At 41.3% G+C, this 15,720-nt stretch overlaps 1 protein-coding gene across 3 annotated transcripts in view; it reads right to left on the bottom strand.

The window, feature by feature from the left end:
• The window catches only part of LOC124612368 (beta-parvin), a 112,064-nt gene that overhangs the window by 16,934 nt on the left and 79,410 nt on the right, over positions 1-15,720 (bottom strand). For all 3 annotated transcript variants that reach the window (XM_047140531.1, XM_047140533.1, XM_047140532.1), the window contains exon 5: positions 869-966. In XM_047140531.1, the coding sequence (XP_046996487.1) occupies positions 869-966 (98 nt within the window). The remainder of the gene's footprint in view (positions 1-868; positions 967-15,720) is intronic.

The raw sequence follows: 15,720 nt of genomic DNA, 5'->3' as shown, positions 1-15,720 counted from the left end.
ATGCTACACTACTGCTTGGAACAACATTAATAATTTTAAATACTCTAGAACACCATACAAAATACTTTCAGTTGATTACTCGCAATGACTTTATCCATGCGGGTAATACTGGAGTGTACACCAGTATTACTTCCCGCTCCCTATTTCTTTGGCATAAACATGATATTGCTGCCCCTGTGCCTAGATTTATAACTTAACTTTGCTGAGTAATACAGTTCACAGTTCTGCTTTGCAATTATTTCACTTTGGCTTATTAAAAATAAGCATCAGTTTCTTATCTTTTCTTTTCGGTGGGCAGTGTGAAATAAGCAACTGACTTAATACTATATATTATATATTAAGGATGACTCTAAACTTCAGGCAATGAACTCTTCAATTGTCACTATGTCGAGGGTAGATGGTTTGCCGGAAAATTGTTGCTGCCTTAGTCAACCGCCATGGGCAACAATGTGTAGTTTATAGGGGGCACTATCCACTGTCAGGGATTGTAAAAGTAGAAAGGAGGACTACATTACAACATATTTTTTGCCAATTCAATGCTGCATAACAACCACATGTGAGCAACCATACAATGAGAAGTGTCACCGTACTATGAGGTACAGAGGTCAAACATCTCTCCCAGCATACATGCTATGTACTCTAATACCGACAGTCTCTGTCAAGTAAAAACCAAACTGCTCCACAACATGACAATGGGTGCACTATATGTCTTCAACACAGTCGCTAACTCTAATTCAATTGCTATTTATCTTACAATAAATTGTAGAAATTTAAAAAAATACCAGTTTCAGTAGCAAAACAAAGGAGACTAACCTCAGTATTCATGTAGAGTGCAGTGATACAAACTAAAGGTACCAAGTGAACTTACCCTGTTGGTAGCAGCTAGGACAATTCCTAACTTCTGCTTCTGACCCTCTTCTGACTGTGTCACTTCAGGCACATCTAACTTTTCTCCACTAAGTTTCTCTAAAAATAAAAGAGAACAATATGATACAAAATTTTCTGTTCACATTAACAAATACCCAATATTTTCAAACTGATTGCTATCAATAATCAATATTAACTTTTGGACAGAAGGATTTTTTTGTGCAGCTTCCAGTATGTTTGCCTTAGTTACTCTATTGCTAATTACTGTTGAATAACAATATTAGAGAAGGAAAGTTGCTACTCACCATATGGCAGAGATGCTGAGTCGTGATAGGCACAACAAAAAGATTCACACAATTATAGCTTTTGGCCATTAAGGCCTTTGTCAGCAACACACACATAGTGTGTACGCTTTAGTATCTGTGTGCACTCTTACTAGCAAAAGAGCAAGAGCTCGAAAGCTACTGTTAACAGTTTTCTATTACGTGTTTCTGAGTGCCAGGCATCAGGCCTCTATAAGTAAGCAGTTGCTTTTCCCTCATTTTACATATGTTTCCATCCAGGAATTTCCATCATTTTATAACTTTACTCTAATCATTTATTCTGAGCCCCTTAGTCAATTGTCAAACTCTGTCATATGTTACATCTTACTTTGCTTTTACAAAACTTTTTACACCTCTCTGTTATTGATTCCTTGACACACAAACCAGTAACACCCTTCCTAAACACTCACTCACTCAGGCAACAGATTATCATAAAGTCTCACATTATATGTAAAATGAATACAGTAAGAAGGTTCAAATGTATGTAAGCTGCGGAGATCATTTGGAGATGAAAAGGCTTACACAGGATAGACTAGTGTGGAGAGCTGCTTCAACCAGTCATCAGACTGAAGACAACGACATCAACAACGATGATGATGATGATGATGACATCATCTCTGGTGTGGTTACTGGTGTGGGCTGAATAAATGCCCAGTGGGCAGGACATTTATAAATGGGTATTTGCCTGGAACAGGTTTAAATGCCCTAAATCTGGGCATTTATATAAATAAGTACTTCATAAAAAGTTTTAACTGTTATAAATATAATGGAAGGAAACATTCCACGTGGGAAAAATTATATGTAAAAACAAAGATGAGGTGACTTACCGAACAAAACCGCTGGCAGGTCGATAGACACTAACTGTTATAATATATACTTTATCAAATACAACAAGAGATAGGACAATATTCCTGACATCACACGTTAGGAAATGTTTACACTTAACATATGTATGTTGTCCATTGGCTTTATTATTAAGAATGAAAAGAAAGAAAAGAGAGCCAAGGGTAGTGGTTTTATATATATATATAACACACACACACACACACACACACACACACACACACACACACACACACACACACTTCTTTTACAATTTCCTTTTTCTTCTCCCATGGCTTTGTCAGGTTTGTGCTACACTCTAACCCTATCATCAGTTCTTTCAAACTGAAATCAGACTCATCCAACCAGGCCACAGTTTTACAATCTTCTAGGGGCCAATCGATATGTTTCCAGTAACCTAGGGTCCAATCGATATGTTCACAATTCCAGGGGAGGTGCCGCAGGAAATGTCATGCTGTTAGCAAGGCCCATAATGCCAAATTTTGCCGCACTGTCCTAACAGATATGTTCGTCATACATCCCACATTGATTTCGGCAGTTATTTCATGCAGTGTTACTTGTTTATTAGCACTGACAACTCTATGCATGTAGCTCGAACTATAATTCTGTGTTCAAAGTTTATTAATTCCCTTTGTGTGACCATAAACACATTGGAAATCTTTTCACTGAATCACCTGAGTACAAATGAGAACTCCGCCAATGCACTGCCGTTTTATACCTTGTGTACGCAATACTACCGCCATTTGTATGCGAGTTCATTCCTATCACATGACTTTCATTGTCTCAGTGTATTTAGTTAACTGGGCAACACAGCGGATCTGTGTCGAATGCCTACCAGAAGTTAAGGGACACATCAGCCAGAGTGCTTGCTCCTACTGCCTTCTTGGTATCATGGACAAACAGCGCAAGTGGGGTCTCACACCATCAATGTTTGCTGAATCCTATTAATTCATCAAGGGAATTTTCTGTCTCAAGAAAGCAAATAACATGTTTTTAAATTTGAAGAGACATTGGTATCAGCAATATAGACCTATAGTTATGTCCATCTGATTGACGAATCTGCTGAGCAAGTTTAATGGTGTTTCTATTCTCTAGTCACTCACCTCGATATCTGTCATTCTGGTGTTCATGCGATGACTGAAAGGAGGAAAAACAGTACAAAGTTCTTGAATGAAACAACTTTAGACAAATAAAATAAAGAATTTTGGCCTTCTCTCTGTCATCTTCCATTTCAGTGCCATTTCCTGACTTCAGCTAATAAGGAGAGGTCCCCAGTGGTGGTACTGACTCAGGGTGTATACGTGGACGAGGAAAAAAAAAAAACTCCCAGATTTTTCCCGGAATTCCCGGTTAAAAGTACGTGTGTGTGTGTGTGTGTGTGTGTGTGTGTGTGTGTGTGTGTGGTTTGAGGTTTTCGGGCACTAAACAGCGTGGTCATCAGCGCCCAAACGCATAGAAACAGTAACACATGCGCTGAAGGGACGAAGACGGACAGCGAACAAGGAGAACGGCTAAAAGACACAGACCTGATGCAGTTCCAAATCCTCACATACAGAGGCAAAACAAGAGAAGAAGAAACACACTAAAAAGGAAAGGAAACACAAGGAAAAGAGAACAGAAATCGAAGTGAAACAAGTAGGTAATCGTGACTGGCGGACCTCTTACCTAAAACCTCGGTGAGCCAGTCACACAGCAGCACATTAAAATCCTCTCCTTAAAATCCGAGGCAACAAATTGGACAGGACACAAAACCGTAAGACCTTAACCACAGTCGTTGCGTCGTCTTGCAAAATAGAGGGCAAATCCGGTGGCAAGGAAACCGCCGCCCTCTGGTCAGAGAATAAAAGACAGTCAAGTAAAATGTGGCGGACAGTTATCTGGACACCACAAGCACTGCAGATTGGGGGGTCCTCCCGCCAGAGTAAAAAATCATGCGCTAAGGGACTGTGCCCGATGCGGAGGCGAGTGAGGAGAACCTCATCCCGCCTGCATGACTGGTAGGACGTACGCCATGGCCGCGTGGTGGCCTTGACCAGACGCAGCTTATTTCCACCGACTGCCAGCCACTCCTCTTCCCATTAACGCACAACACGAAAACGCAAAAGGGAGGTAACAGCAGGGAGGGGGACAGTACATTCAACAACACGAGGGAGGGAACGTGCATCTTTGGCAGCCACATCCGCCAGTTCGTTTCCCCTAATACCCATGTGCCCCGGCACCCTGCAGAAAGAAACCTCCTTCCCCTGCCGTTGCAGGTGGAGTAGGACATCATGGATACGTGGGAAGACATCTGACGTGCACCAACATGTACACTGCACATTTTCATATTACAAAAGTATAAATATAATTCCACCAAACACCACATGTTACTTTCCGAAGCATTGAAATCGTCATTGCGATGCGCTTTTGTAAGCCAGTCACAGCTCATGTCATGTGATCTCGCCAGCTGATGACAGTGGATATTCAGAACATAGGACACATGATGTAGTCTGCCAAAAGCAACATCACTGTTAGATAACGCGAACACACAATATGGAAAGTTAATGGTTTAAATTAATATACGTAGTGTTGCTACAAGAAAAGAAAAGCTTCCACATATAATTTTGCCCCTTTTTTGCATGTGTTACACTTTAAGATACATCACACAAATGTGCCAGTAAAATGTCTAAGAACGACATAAATGTTAGATCGTCTGGGCTCGAAATTATTCTAAATCATCGTACTCAAAGAGTTGATTTTTAAATGAAGAGTCAAAAGCTCTGGGATTTATGAAATTCATCGTACATTCTCGCACATAGTTCATCTTGCATAAAATGAAATTTACTTTGAAAGTAACGGTTTTCAAACCACCATTCACAATATTTTCCAGTGACCTGTTAGAAATAGGTTCATTTCAGTACTTGCCAGAAGGCGCCTGATAACAAGCATCTTACATAATGTCATAAAAGAAACAAGACATTAGAGGATGCTCTAAAAGCACGGGTATTTTGTGAACCACACTAAAAATGCATAATTCGGCTTGAAGTGCACATTCGTATGTAAATATTCTTAGAGTACCAGTACTGTATTATCTCATGTTTGGTTCTTTATTATGGCATAATACCATACGTTCTAGAAGATGAAAACATGAACAGTTGAAACTAGCCAATAGTGTGGAATTAAACACTCCATTTCAAATAAATTGGCTGGTTCAGCAGAAAAGATTAATAAAAACCAAATTTCTTTAGCAAATCGACAGAAATAACTTCATTGTTCTGCAATGCGATTAATGTTTGACTATCAGAAAGGGGAAATAAAATAAAATCTGAAACTAATAACATATTTTAGCCTTCCGTAATTATGTAATTCACTTGATAGCTCCCTGTCACAGAAACCAGTTTTGTTTCATTTGACGTAAGAGCAATCAACAAAAAGAAAACAGCAAAATCACCAAACGTAAACACGGGTCATGTGAGACTACCCAATTACCCATTACAACTTAAGACTGCTCTGTAGACCTGCACCGGATCTACGATATTTCCGAACCGGGGCAATGCTAGATAGTGCCCCCCCCCCCCCTCGAGCATTTGAGGTAGGCCACGAAAAATTTAAAAAAAATCGACTTTTCAAAAAATGTCCATTTTGTAGTGCACATCTTTCTGGAGAGTCTGATACATAAAATATATGTGTTAGAGGAAATGTAAGACATTGTTTGGTCTTAAATGTGCCCAAGTGCAGTCCCACACCTCTTCACACAGCATTCTATCGTACGTCACTGTATTTCGTTCTGTGGAACTCAAAGATGTAACATTTTGTAATGGATGCCATCAAACTATATTCAGGACAGTGGAAATTAAAATTTCCTGAGGTGCCTCTCCTGCTCCCGATCGGCCAGTTTGACAACCTGCCCCCGTTTCGAAGAAACTCACAATAAATACTGGATGGGATTATTTGTAACCGGGAGAACAGTAACTCTTGAGAAAATTTGCACTCTTTATTGCCTGTTAGCTAATAACTTGAATGTTTTGTGTGACATAAAATTAAATATAGGATAAATGAAACCAGTAAAGACAATAGACAAGCAAGACAGTACACATTTCTTCAATCCTTAAGTCCTTGCATTGTTTTTATCACTAATCTTAGTACAGCTTTACATGGCGTGCTTTCCTTTTGGGTAAGAATCTATTAGCTCAACAAAGTTTGTAAAACGTTTTGCTACATGAAAAAACCAAATGTTGTCTAATACTGAAAATACTATTAATACGAATAGAACCCAAGACTAGCATGGTTTCTCAATCTGATTACGTGTATTTTGTCACGAAATAGGTCTGCCTAATATTGCAGCAATTGTAACAAACACTGAATAAACGACACTGTTTTGGCACAAATGGTCATTTTTATAACACGACAGAATATAATCAATGCCTATTAGGCCTACTACAAGCAAAAAGTTTCATGTTGAGAAATAGTTTCACATTTCATTCATACGCTCTAGCTTCTGAAGCAGTAGTACAAAATTTTTATATAAATTTGGAATCGTCATATTCTTCCAAAATTTGTGTGATGTCCCCGTTTCTTCTCCTTCCTCATTCTAACAATCTTGTCATCACTAATTCTGTGAATATTCCTGCAAGGGTTAAAACTTATTCTCTGGTTAACTTTGTCTAATCCTGCCACAATCACCGTTTTAGTTATTCTGCGTTTTTTCTCTGGTTAGGTGTTATTACGTGTTCGCACAACGCGTTTTCCGCGCTGCTCCCACAATAGAACTTCAGCAGCTGCTAGCCGGGGACTGTACAACTGGCCTTTACCACTGTAGCGTTCTGGCAAAAAAGCTGCAGAAGGTACTACTCATACGCGACTCAACTGCGCATGCACATGAGCTTGCTAGCAACTGCTCAAACGAATCTACTGTAAGCAGTTGTGACGTCACACTAATCGGAGGCAATTTGCTGTTATGAAGCATTGCATCGTCTTCCTAAAGCCGTTGACACATTTTGCTGTTGGCAGACGCTTGTGTGAGCACTGTGTTTTGTTGCAGTATATGGCACATTTCCTTGACAACTTTGTTTTATTATAATTTTCTCTCTCTCTCTCTCTCTCTCTCTCTCTCTCTCTCTTTCAAGTTTTATTGCAGCAGTATTATTCTGCAGCAGTGAAATACAGTAATATTCTTTGTTAGAGTATTGGTTCTTACCGGTCAATGTTACAAAAATTTAACTGAAAACTAAAACAATGAAAAATTTCTGGAATTCTAAAAAACTACTGGGTTTTTCCCAGTTTTCTCCCGGATGAAAAAATTCCCAGGTTTTTCCCGGATCTCCCAGTTGTCCCGGGTCGTATACACCCTGTGACTTTTTGAAACCAAATACATGGGGATGTAGGTTAAGATCCAAGGTATCGCAACCAGGAACCGTTCACACTGGTGAAACATTGTTTGTGACTAATTGACAAAAATATTACTGAATTCTGTGTGATCCTCAATAGCATTAAAAAAAGTCGTGTGGCCTACAATGAATAGGGTAAGGGTTTCACTTGCAGGAGGTTGTGGGTTTGAATCTTGTCAGAAGTATCATTTTCATTTTAAAAATCTTTATCGAAATGGTTTTTGATCATTATTTTTATTCGATTAAGTGGTTTACATTTGCTTTTTATTTCTTTACCTTTGTCACATCATTTTAATCACCATTTCTTTATCTCACTCTTTTTCCAGTCAAAATTTTTGTGTATGTGAATTTAATATATATAAAATTGAATTCACATTCACAAAAATTCTGAGTGGAAAAAGAGCAACATAAAGAAATAATGAAACGACGACGGGGAAGGGATAGCAGTATACAGATGGGGGGAGTGCAGTGTCAGGAGGTTTTGGGACAGGGAGGTGGGGAAAAGAGCAGTGAAAAAGGAGAGGGGAAAGATGCACAGGCTCACTGGTAAAGGGCATAGAGGGCATCAAACAAAGAGGGTGGGAGACAAGAATGGGGAGGTGGTGATAGGGCATAGAGTTGAAACTGTTGGGTGGAGGGTGTGGGGACAGCATTTTACCGTAGGTTGAGACCGGGATAATTACAGAATCGGAGAATGTGTCTTAACGATAACTCCCATCCATGCAGTTCAGGAAAGCTGGTGGTGGAGGGGAGGATCCAGATGGCTTGGGTGGTGAAGCAGCCATTGAAATCAACCATGTTACATTCCACTGCATGTTGTGCCACAGGGTGGTCTACTTTGCTCTTGGCCATAGTTTGTTGGTGGCCGATCATCCTGGTGGACAGCTGGTTGGTAGTCATACCAATATAAAAAGCTGTGCAATGATTGTAGCAGAGCTGCTTCCACAGGCGACCCGGCCCCTGATTGAGTAGGTTAAACCTGCAACAGGACTGGAATACTAAGTGCTGGGTGGGTGGATTGGACAAATGTTGCACTTGGTCTTAGACACAGGTATGATCCTTGTGGCAAAGGATTGGGATTGGGCTGGTTCTTGGGGTTGGTGGGAAGATTGTGAGTGTGAGGGGAAATGACATGGTATATCTGTTTGCAGATTAAGTGTGAGGTATACCTGTCTGCGAAGGCCTTGGTGAGACCCTCAGCATAGTGAGCAAGGAGTTCTCATCATTCCAGATATGCCATCCCCAGGTGGCCAGACGGTAGGGGAGGAATTTTTTGGTGTGAAGGGGATGGCAGCTGTCGAAATCTGGAGCCAAAACATACTCCTAAGTGTCAGCTCCAGAGAAGCCTCAGTCCTATCCAAGGGCCCTACCTTTAGTCCTACACCCAAATTTAACCTACTCTCCTTCCTGCCATAAGGCCTCTGCCAATTATCTGACTACTCTACCTCAGCCAATTATCTGATTACTCTACCTATAAACTTTGCCAGTGTGGTCCCATCCCAGAAGTCCAACACAACCTCCAATCCCTTCTTAGAGCCTTAGGCCTTCCCAGAACCTCTCCCTTGAATCTATTTTCCTCATCGCCCCTATGACACCCTGCACACCCACCTTCCACATGCTCCCCAAAATCCACAAAACCAACAATCCTAGACGCCCTACTGTGGCTGGTTACTGTGTCCCCACTGAAAGAATTCTGTCCCACATGAACCAACACCTTCAACCAATTGCGCATAATCTAGTCTCCCAGATCAAAGACACCAATCACTTTTTTCACCAACTCCACTTATTTACCCCCTGAATCCCTACTCGTCACTGTTGACACCGGCTCCCTATACACCAACATCCCTCATGCCCATGTTTTTACCGCTATTGAACACTACCTTTCCCAACGTCTTTCAGACTCCAAACCCACTACTTTATTCATCATACACTTACTGACTTCTTCCTAAACCACAATTACTTCTCCTTTGAAGGGGAGGTATACGAACAAATCTGTGGCTCAGCCATGGGCAGCCCCATGGCCCTCTTCTATGCCATCTACACAAGGCCTTCCTAGCCTCCCAAATTGGCTAACCCTAGTCTGGTTCAGGTTCACTGATGATATCTTCATGACTCAGGGCCAAGATATCCTATCTTTGTTCCCTCACAACCTCAGCACCTTCTCTCCCATCCACTTCACCTGGTCCTCCTCAAACTAGCATGCCACCTTCCTAGACACTGACTTTCTCCTCTCTGATGGCTCCATCTGCACCTCAGTTCACATTAAATGCAATTACTAACAGTACCTACATTGACAGCTGGCATCCCTTTCACAACAAAAAATCCCTCCCATACAGCTTGGACAGGACATCTGAGGATAGCACGTTTGCAGTGACAAGAAGTCCTTTGCTTAGTATGCTCTGGATCTCACCAAGGCCTTCTCAGACAGGCACTACCCCAGACCTAGTCTGCAAACAGATCTCCCATGCCATTTCCCCTCATATCTCCAATCCTCCCACCAGCCCCAATAACCAACCACAAAGGAGTGCCCCATTCATCACCCAGTACCACTCCACACTGGAACGAATGAACTACATCCTTCACTAGGGTTTTGATTACATATCATCATGCCCTGAAATGAGGGACATCCTACCAGAGATCCTTCCCAACCTCCTAAAGTGGTGTTCCACCACCCACCCAACCTCCACAACATCCTAGGCCATCCCTATGCCACTCCTAGTCCCAATCCCTTGCCACAAGGATCATATCCCTGTGGATGACCAAATGCAAGACCTGCCCAATCGACTCACCCATCACTTACTATTCTATTCCATTTCAGTCACTGATTTATCCTACCCCATCAGGAGATGGGCCACCTGTTGAAGCAGCCATGCCATTTACCAACCCTCCTGCAAACATTACACAGCATTTTTTATTGATATGGCTACCAACCAACTGTCCACCAGGATGAACGGCCACCAACAAACTGTAGCCAAGAGCAAAGTAGACATGCAACGGAACATAACAATTGATTTTAATGGCTGCTTCACCACCCAAGCCATCTGGATCCTTCCCTCCACACAATCAGCTTTTCTGAACTGCACAGCTGGCTGTTATCTTTACAACACATTCTCCGCTCCCATAATTATCCCAGCCTCAACCCACGGTAACATACTGTCCCCACACCCTCCACGCAATAGTTTCCACCCTCTCTGTAATATCATCTCCTACCAATTCTCATCCCTCACCCTCTTTGTTTGCTGCCCTCTGCCAATTCACCCGTCCATCATTCCCCGCTCCTCTCCTTTTTCTCTCCTTCTTCCCCACCTCCCTACCCCCAAAACCTCCTGACTCTGTGGCTGCTGGCATTCTGCGCACTCCGCAACACAGTGTTTCTCTCTCTCCCCATCCATACACTACTATCCCTTCCCCTTCCCTGTCCCCTCGAGATTGTTGCTTACATCCCAAGTGATAGTTGCATTCTGGCCCATGCCGCCACAGTTGGCGGACATGTGTGCATGAGGTGCGCTTGCCTGTGTGTATGAATGATGTGTTTTTCTCTTTTGCTGATGAAGGCTGTGGCTGAAAGCTGTTAAGAGTCTTTTAATTGTGCTCATATGCAACTTAATGTCTTTTTATAGTAAGTAGCAATCTATATTTTCCTACATTGTTAATACTATATTAACATCTTATTTCTCTCATCTGCAATAATGAATGTTGTAAAAGTAACAGGGCTAATATTTCACCCACTCTGAAATCAGTAAATAATTTATCGGCCCTATGGAGAAGTTTCTCTATCCTAAAAAACCTATACAGGGATGTCAGGTCTCCTTCCCCCCCCCCCCCCCCCCCACACGCACCCCATTAGCCTTATACCCATTCCTATATGTAGTGTGCTCCTGATCTATTAAGGCGGTCCCACAATTCTGCTCCCAGTAGCACAGGTCAATGAATTCACATCTAGGATCACCACAGAATCACCAAGGCCTCTAATTTAGGACATCCACTCTGTTCCAAACCAGATGACTTTTTCAGTTCTGGGAAAAATGATGCAAAATGAAACTCAGCTTCCACTCCGTGTGTGAGGCTAGTTGTTTTCATCAATACATCCAGTTGCCTGTAGGAACCAAAGATTACCTCTGAACCCAGGTAGCAGGTGTCACTCATAACAATATGAACCACAATTCACAGCCATCTGTACCCAGTGCATTCAACTGTCCCTGGCTGAGCACCTAAGTTCTGACAATTCCATGCAGCAAATATCCATTGGAAATGGGCAATATCGGTTTTTTAGGCCTAAAGGGGCAGCTGTTCTGCATTTATCCACTTTAGTGTTTCACCCAAAATACGCATGATCCCTCCATTGTTGACCGTTCACTCTTAGAAAAGCGTGAACCAGCCGGGTCAGGCAAATCAGAAGGCACTGCAACATCAGGGATTCCAGGTGATACTAAATGTCCACCAGAAGTGCCACATCTTTCATGGCAGGTGTCTAGACGACACCATGGCTTTAGGCAGCAGCTTTCAGTCAGCCGACCACGGCCAACACAGCTTCCAACTATTTACGGACATTGGTGAATTCCCCATCCAACAAAAGACATTGTCTCCATCCCTCTTCACCTATATTCAACTATACAACAACAAACATACCACTACCCCAAGCAGAAACTAGATACAATCTGAGTACAGCCACACTACTCTTGGCATCGCTACTAAAGTAAGTGTTGAACATGAACAAGAGATACTGCTGCTGACTGTGGTGGCTGGTTGCTGCTACACATCTAAAGTACAACTGTGCCAGTACCTGTGCACATTAGGTAGTTATTAAAATACGTTCCAGAGAGACATCTAATTCCCCAACTTGCAAGAACAGCCAATGGTTTAAGTGTGGCGTAGCTTCATACATAACTATTCAAGAAACTTTTGCCACCATGAAGGAGTCACCAGACATGAATGCAATTTACTACACATAATATTTATAGTTTTACGAAGAAACACATGTATATACTACATTTACTTAAAAACTCATTGTTTGGTGAAGCCATGCTGTGATAATAGCCTGTACATGTCATAGCTTTTATTTAAATCCACAATTTTGATGCACTGATTACTGATGAGTAATTATGATGTAAGATCTCTCAGAACACAGGATTTACTGTCTATCTCTATGCTATTTATTCAAATCAATTGTCTTCCTCTTAAAGGAACAGAAAATGACAAACATGCACTTTAGCTACTATCTGGCTCTGAGCAAAAACAGAGGGCAAGTTTCCAGTCTGCCATAACACAAGACCAAACAAGAGAGTTAGGATCTGCCATTAGACAAAAAACTAGAGAACATAAACCACTGTAATGGAATTTAAAATAATTGTAAGAGAAGCATACTATTTCACTGTCTAACTACGAAAAGACTCAATTATTGACAATATAAATATCTAATCACATTATCAGGGTTGCCATAAGTTTCCCCAAGTGAAATTCCCTGATTTCCAGACAAGTTTTAGCATTTTTCCCATGACAAATTTGGGATCTCAAGGGTGAGCTAAGACATACGTTGACAATCTGTCTTTGCAGCCATGGTACAAGAAATAATAGCGCAAACAAGGAAATATCCAAAAAACAAAAAAAAAAAAAGGAGAGACTTGCAAGCAGGTGAAGTTTCCTGATGTGAGCAAAAATCTTAAGTACTAACATCAACGTCTTTTGTAAGGAACTGTTTTTAGATGGAGAAAGCAAGACAAATGGTATGTGTCTCATTAAAACCACTGATGTTATTTTATTTCAATGAAGCAAAACACATTTGGTGACAAGAATACGCATTTCCTTAGAGTCGCACGACAGATTTAAAATACCTTCACTGCTTTCAGAAATAACCTCAAAAAAGTAGGCCTCTTGAAAGAAGGATATAAGTGGAAAAGAATTATGTAATCCAACACTGTAGGTGACCACCAATAAAATGTTGGTTCTACTATGTTCATTACTGTCTGTTATTACCCATGTGTTATATCTATTATTTTAGATGTATTATGTGATTTCTCTTTTGAGAAATATATGAGTACATAGTGTACAAACTGCCAGCGACTGACAATTTTCTTCTTCTTATCGTCCATACTCTATAACATATAAACTACTTTTGAAGTGCCAAAATGTACTAGAACAAATAAAATGTCTATAAAATGCCACACTGCACAATATACTTGCAGTGAGATAGTCGCATTTCCTGAAATCCATCGATCATGGCCTCTGGCCTGCTGAGGAGCACCACAGTCCTGGGTCCATGGATAAACCATGAAAGTCTGCTGCATTACACCAAACACAAACAGATCCAGCCTGCAGGTAGATCAGTGAGACTAGACCCAACAGGCAAGGCCTGCACATTAGGGGGAACCAAATGGCTTCAGATCGGCAGTTGCGATCCATTACAGATGCCCACAGAAACGGCCTGTGGTTTTGGCCTGGCATGGAAATTCACAAGCTACAGACAGCATCTTGTTGAAATGAGACCACAGTAATCAATCCATGTAACAGATAACTTGTTCAAATACTCTGAGCATGAATAATAATGAGGATAGGTAGCAACTCACTGTAAAGATGATTGTTGAGCCACAGACAGACACAGACAAGACAATCACACTCTCACAACTAAATTTTCAGCCATGGCTTTTGTCAGAAAATGAGAGCACACACACATTAACACAATTACTCAGACACAACTCATGCACACATGACCGCCATCTCCAGCTGGTGTGTCTACAGTCTCTGGAAATCAGATCCAAACAAACTACTACTCACACTTCCCCAACTCTCAGTGGCAGCTGCTGGGCTAATAGCAAGAAGTGGTAGCCGCTCTGACTGCAAGCTGAGGGAAGTGATGATAAGGGGAGAAGCAGTAAGAATGAGGGCAGTGCACATACTCAGCTACACCCAGCCAGCAACGATGCACGACACCTCAGTAAACAAACTATTTCATCTACTGAGACAAAAACGAGATCTTCCCTTTTTTTCCAATTTCCCCTGCTATTTCCCTGACGTGTTTGAAATTCTGATTTCCAGAACCCATGGCAACCCTGATTATACTATTTCATTGGTGTAATGACAAAATAACCAAACATACGTTATTTAAAAACTTACCAGTGTGCTGTAAAGATTGATTAATCATAGTTTTGAGATTTTTGACCCTATTCCTCCATCCTGTATCTATAATTTTATAATATCCTGCTACTGAGTCTCTAAGCAATTTGAGTACAAATATCAAAGATATAACTCATTTAAAGACAGATCTTTACAACAGCCAGACATAATAAAGATTGGAAAAAGGAGGATGTAGTATTACACATCCCATGGCATGCTATCCATAACCAGCATACTGTCTACAAGGTGGCCAATACTGAAGCCTGTTCCACTCTTTGACAATGGCCTTCCTGAGGTCATCCTCAAATTATGACAACAGCCCAAAATATGACTGATCCACTTCCTTGGTGAACTTGTCTTGAGACATGCACTGGCACCTGGCTGCTGTTCAACAACCACAAACTAGTGTCAGACAAATCCTGCTCTCATTGGTGACAAGAAACCATTCCAGATTTTCCCCATGCCAACTTTCTTTGAGCACCGTGTTTGTTCTGTTGTTCACACTTGATACCTGCAGACTAAAATGGTCATGCAGAGATGATTGTATACCATCTAGGTCTGCAGAGCTCTCCCAGTTGCCTCTAAAAAGACAGTGCACTGTGTTGTTGCATTCTTATTAGAGTATCTGCGTGTCAATTTGCTGGTGGTGGTCAAAGGCTGGTGGTGTTGGGTGCAGGTGATTGTTATAAGGAAGAGCTTCAAAGCCTTGTTTGTCTAGATAGCAGCTGAATGTTTGGAGGAGGTCACTGTGGTGTGTGCCAAATATGGCAGGCAACTTCCTATGCTGACAATCCTTCTTGCCACAAATTGGCAGTGTGGACATGGCCTTAACTTGAAATGACATTTTGAAGCATGTTGACAAACTAAACAGTCCGTACAAGCTGCACCATCACATTCAAGATTAGGCACACAGTATGTCTTATTACACTGCAATCAGAATGCTGCTGTATTTTCACCTCTGCTTAACAGGTGGCTATACAAAGGGAAATTTTGTGGTCAAAAACAGAAAATAGTATATAGTTAAGAGGTTTCTGACTGTAATAAACTATGCATATCTTAAGGATAGTGCAAAATCTTTTTTGAAGTGTTTCCTAAGTCAATAGGCAGTTCAGGGAAGACACCATATCCTTAATGCTTTGAAGAGTCTTTAAAAGTCCTTACGTCATACGGAGAAGTTATAAGAAACCAAATGGATACTGCTCTGGGCTCTT

The sequence above is a fragment of the Schistocerca americana genome, chromosome 4 (genome assembly GCF_021461395.2).
Source record: "Schistocerca americana isolate TAMUIC-IGC-003095 chromosome 4, iqSchAmer2.1, whole genome shotgun sequence".
Lineage (NCBI taxonomy): Eukaryota > Metazoa > Arthropoda > Insecta > Orthoptera > Acrididae > Schistocerca > Schistocerca americana.
The sequence above is the reverse complement of the archived record's forward strand: the minus strand, read 5'-3'. Positions and strand labels throughout refer to the sequence as shown.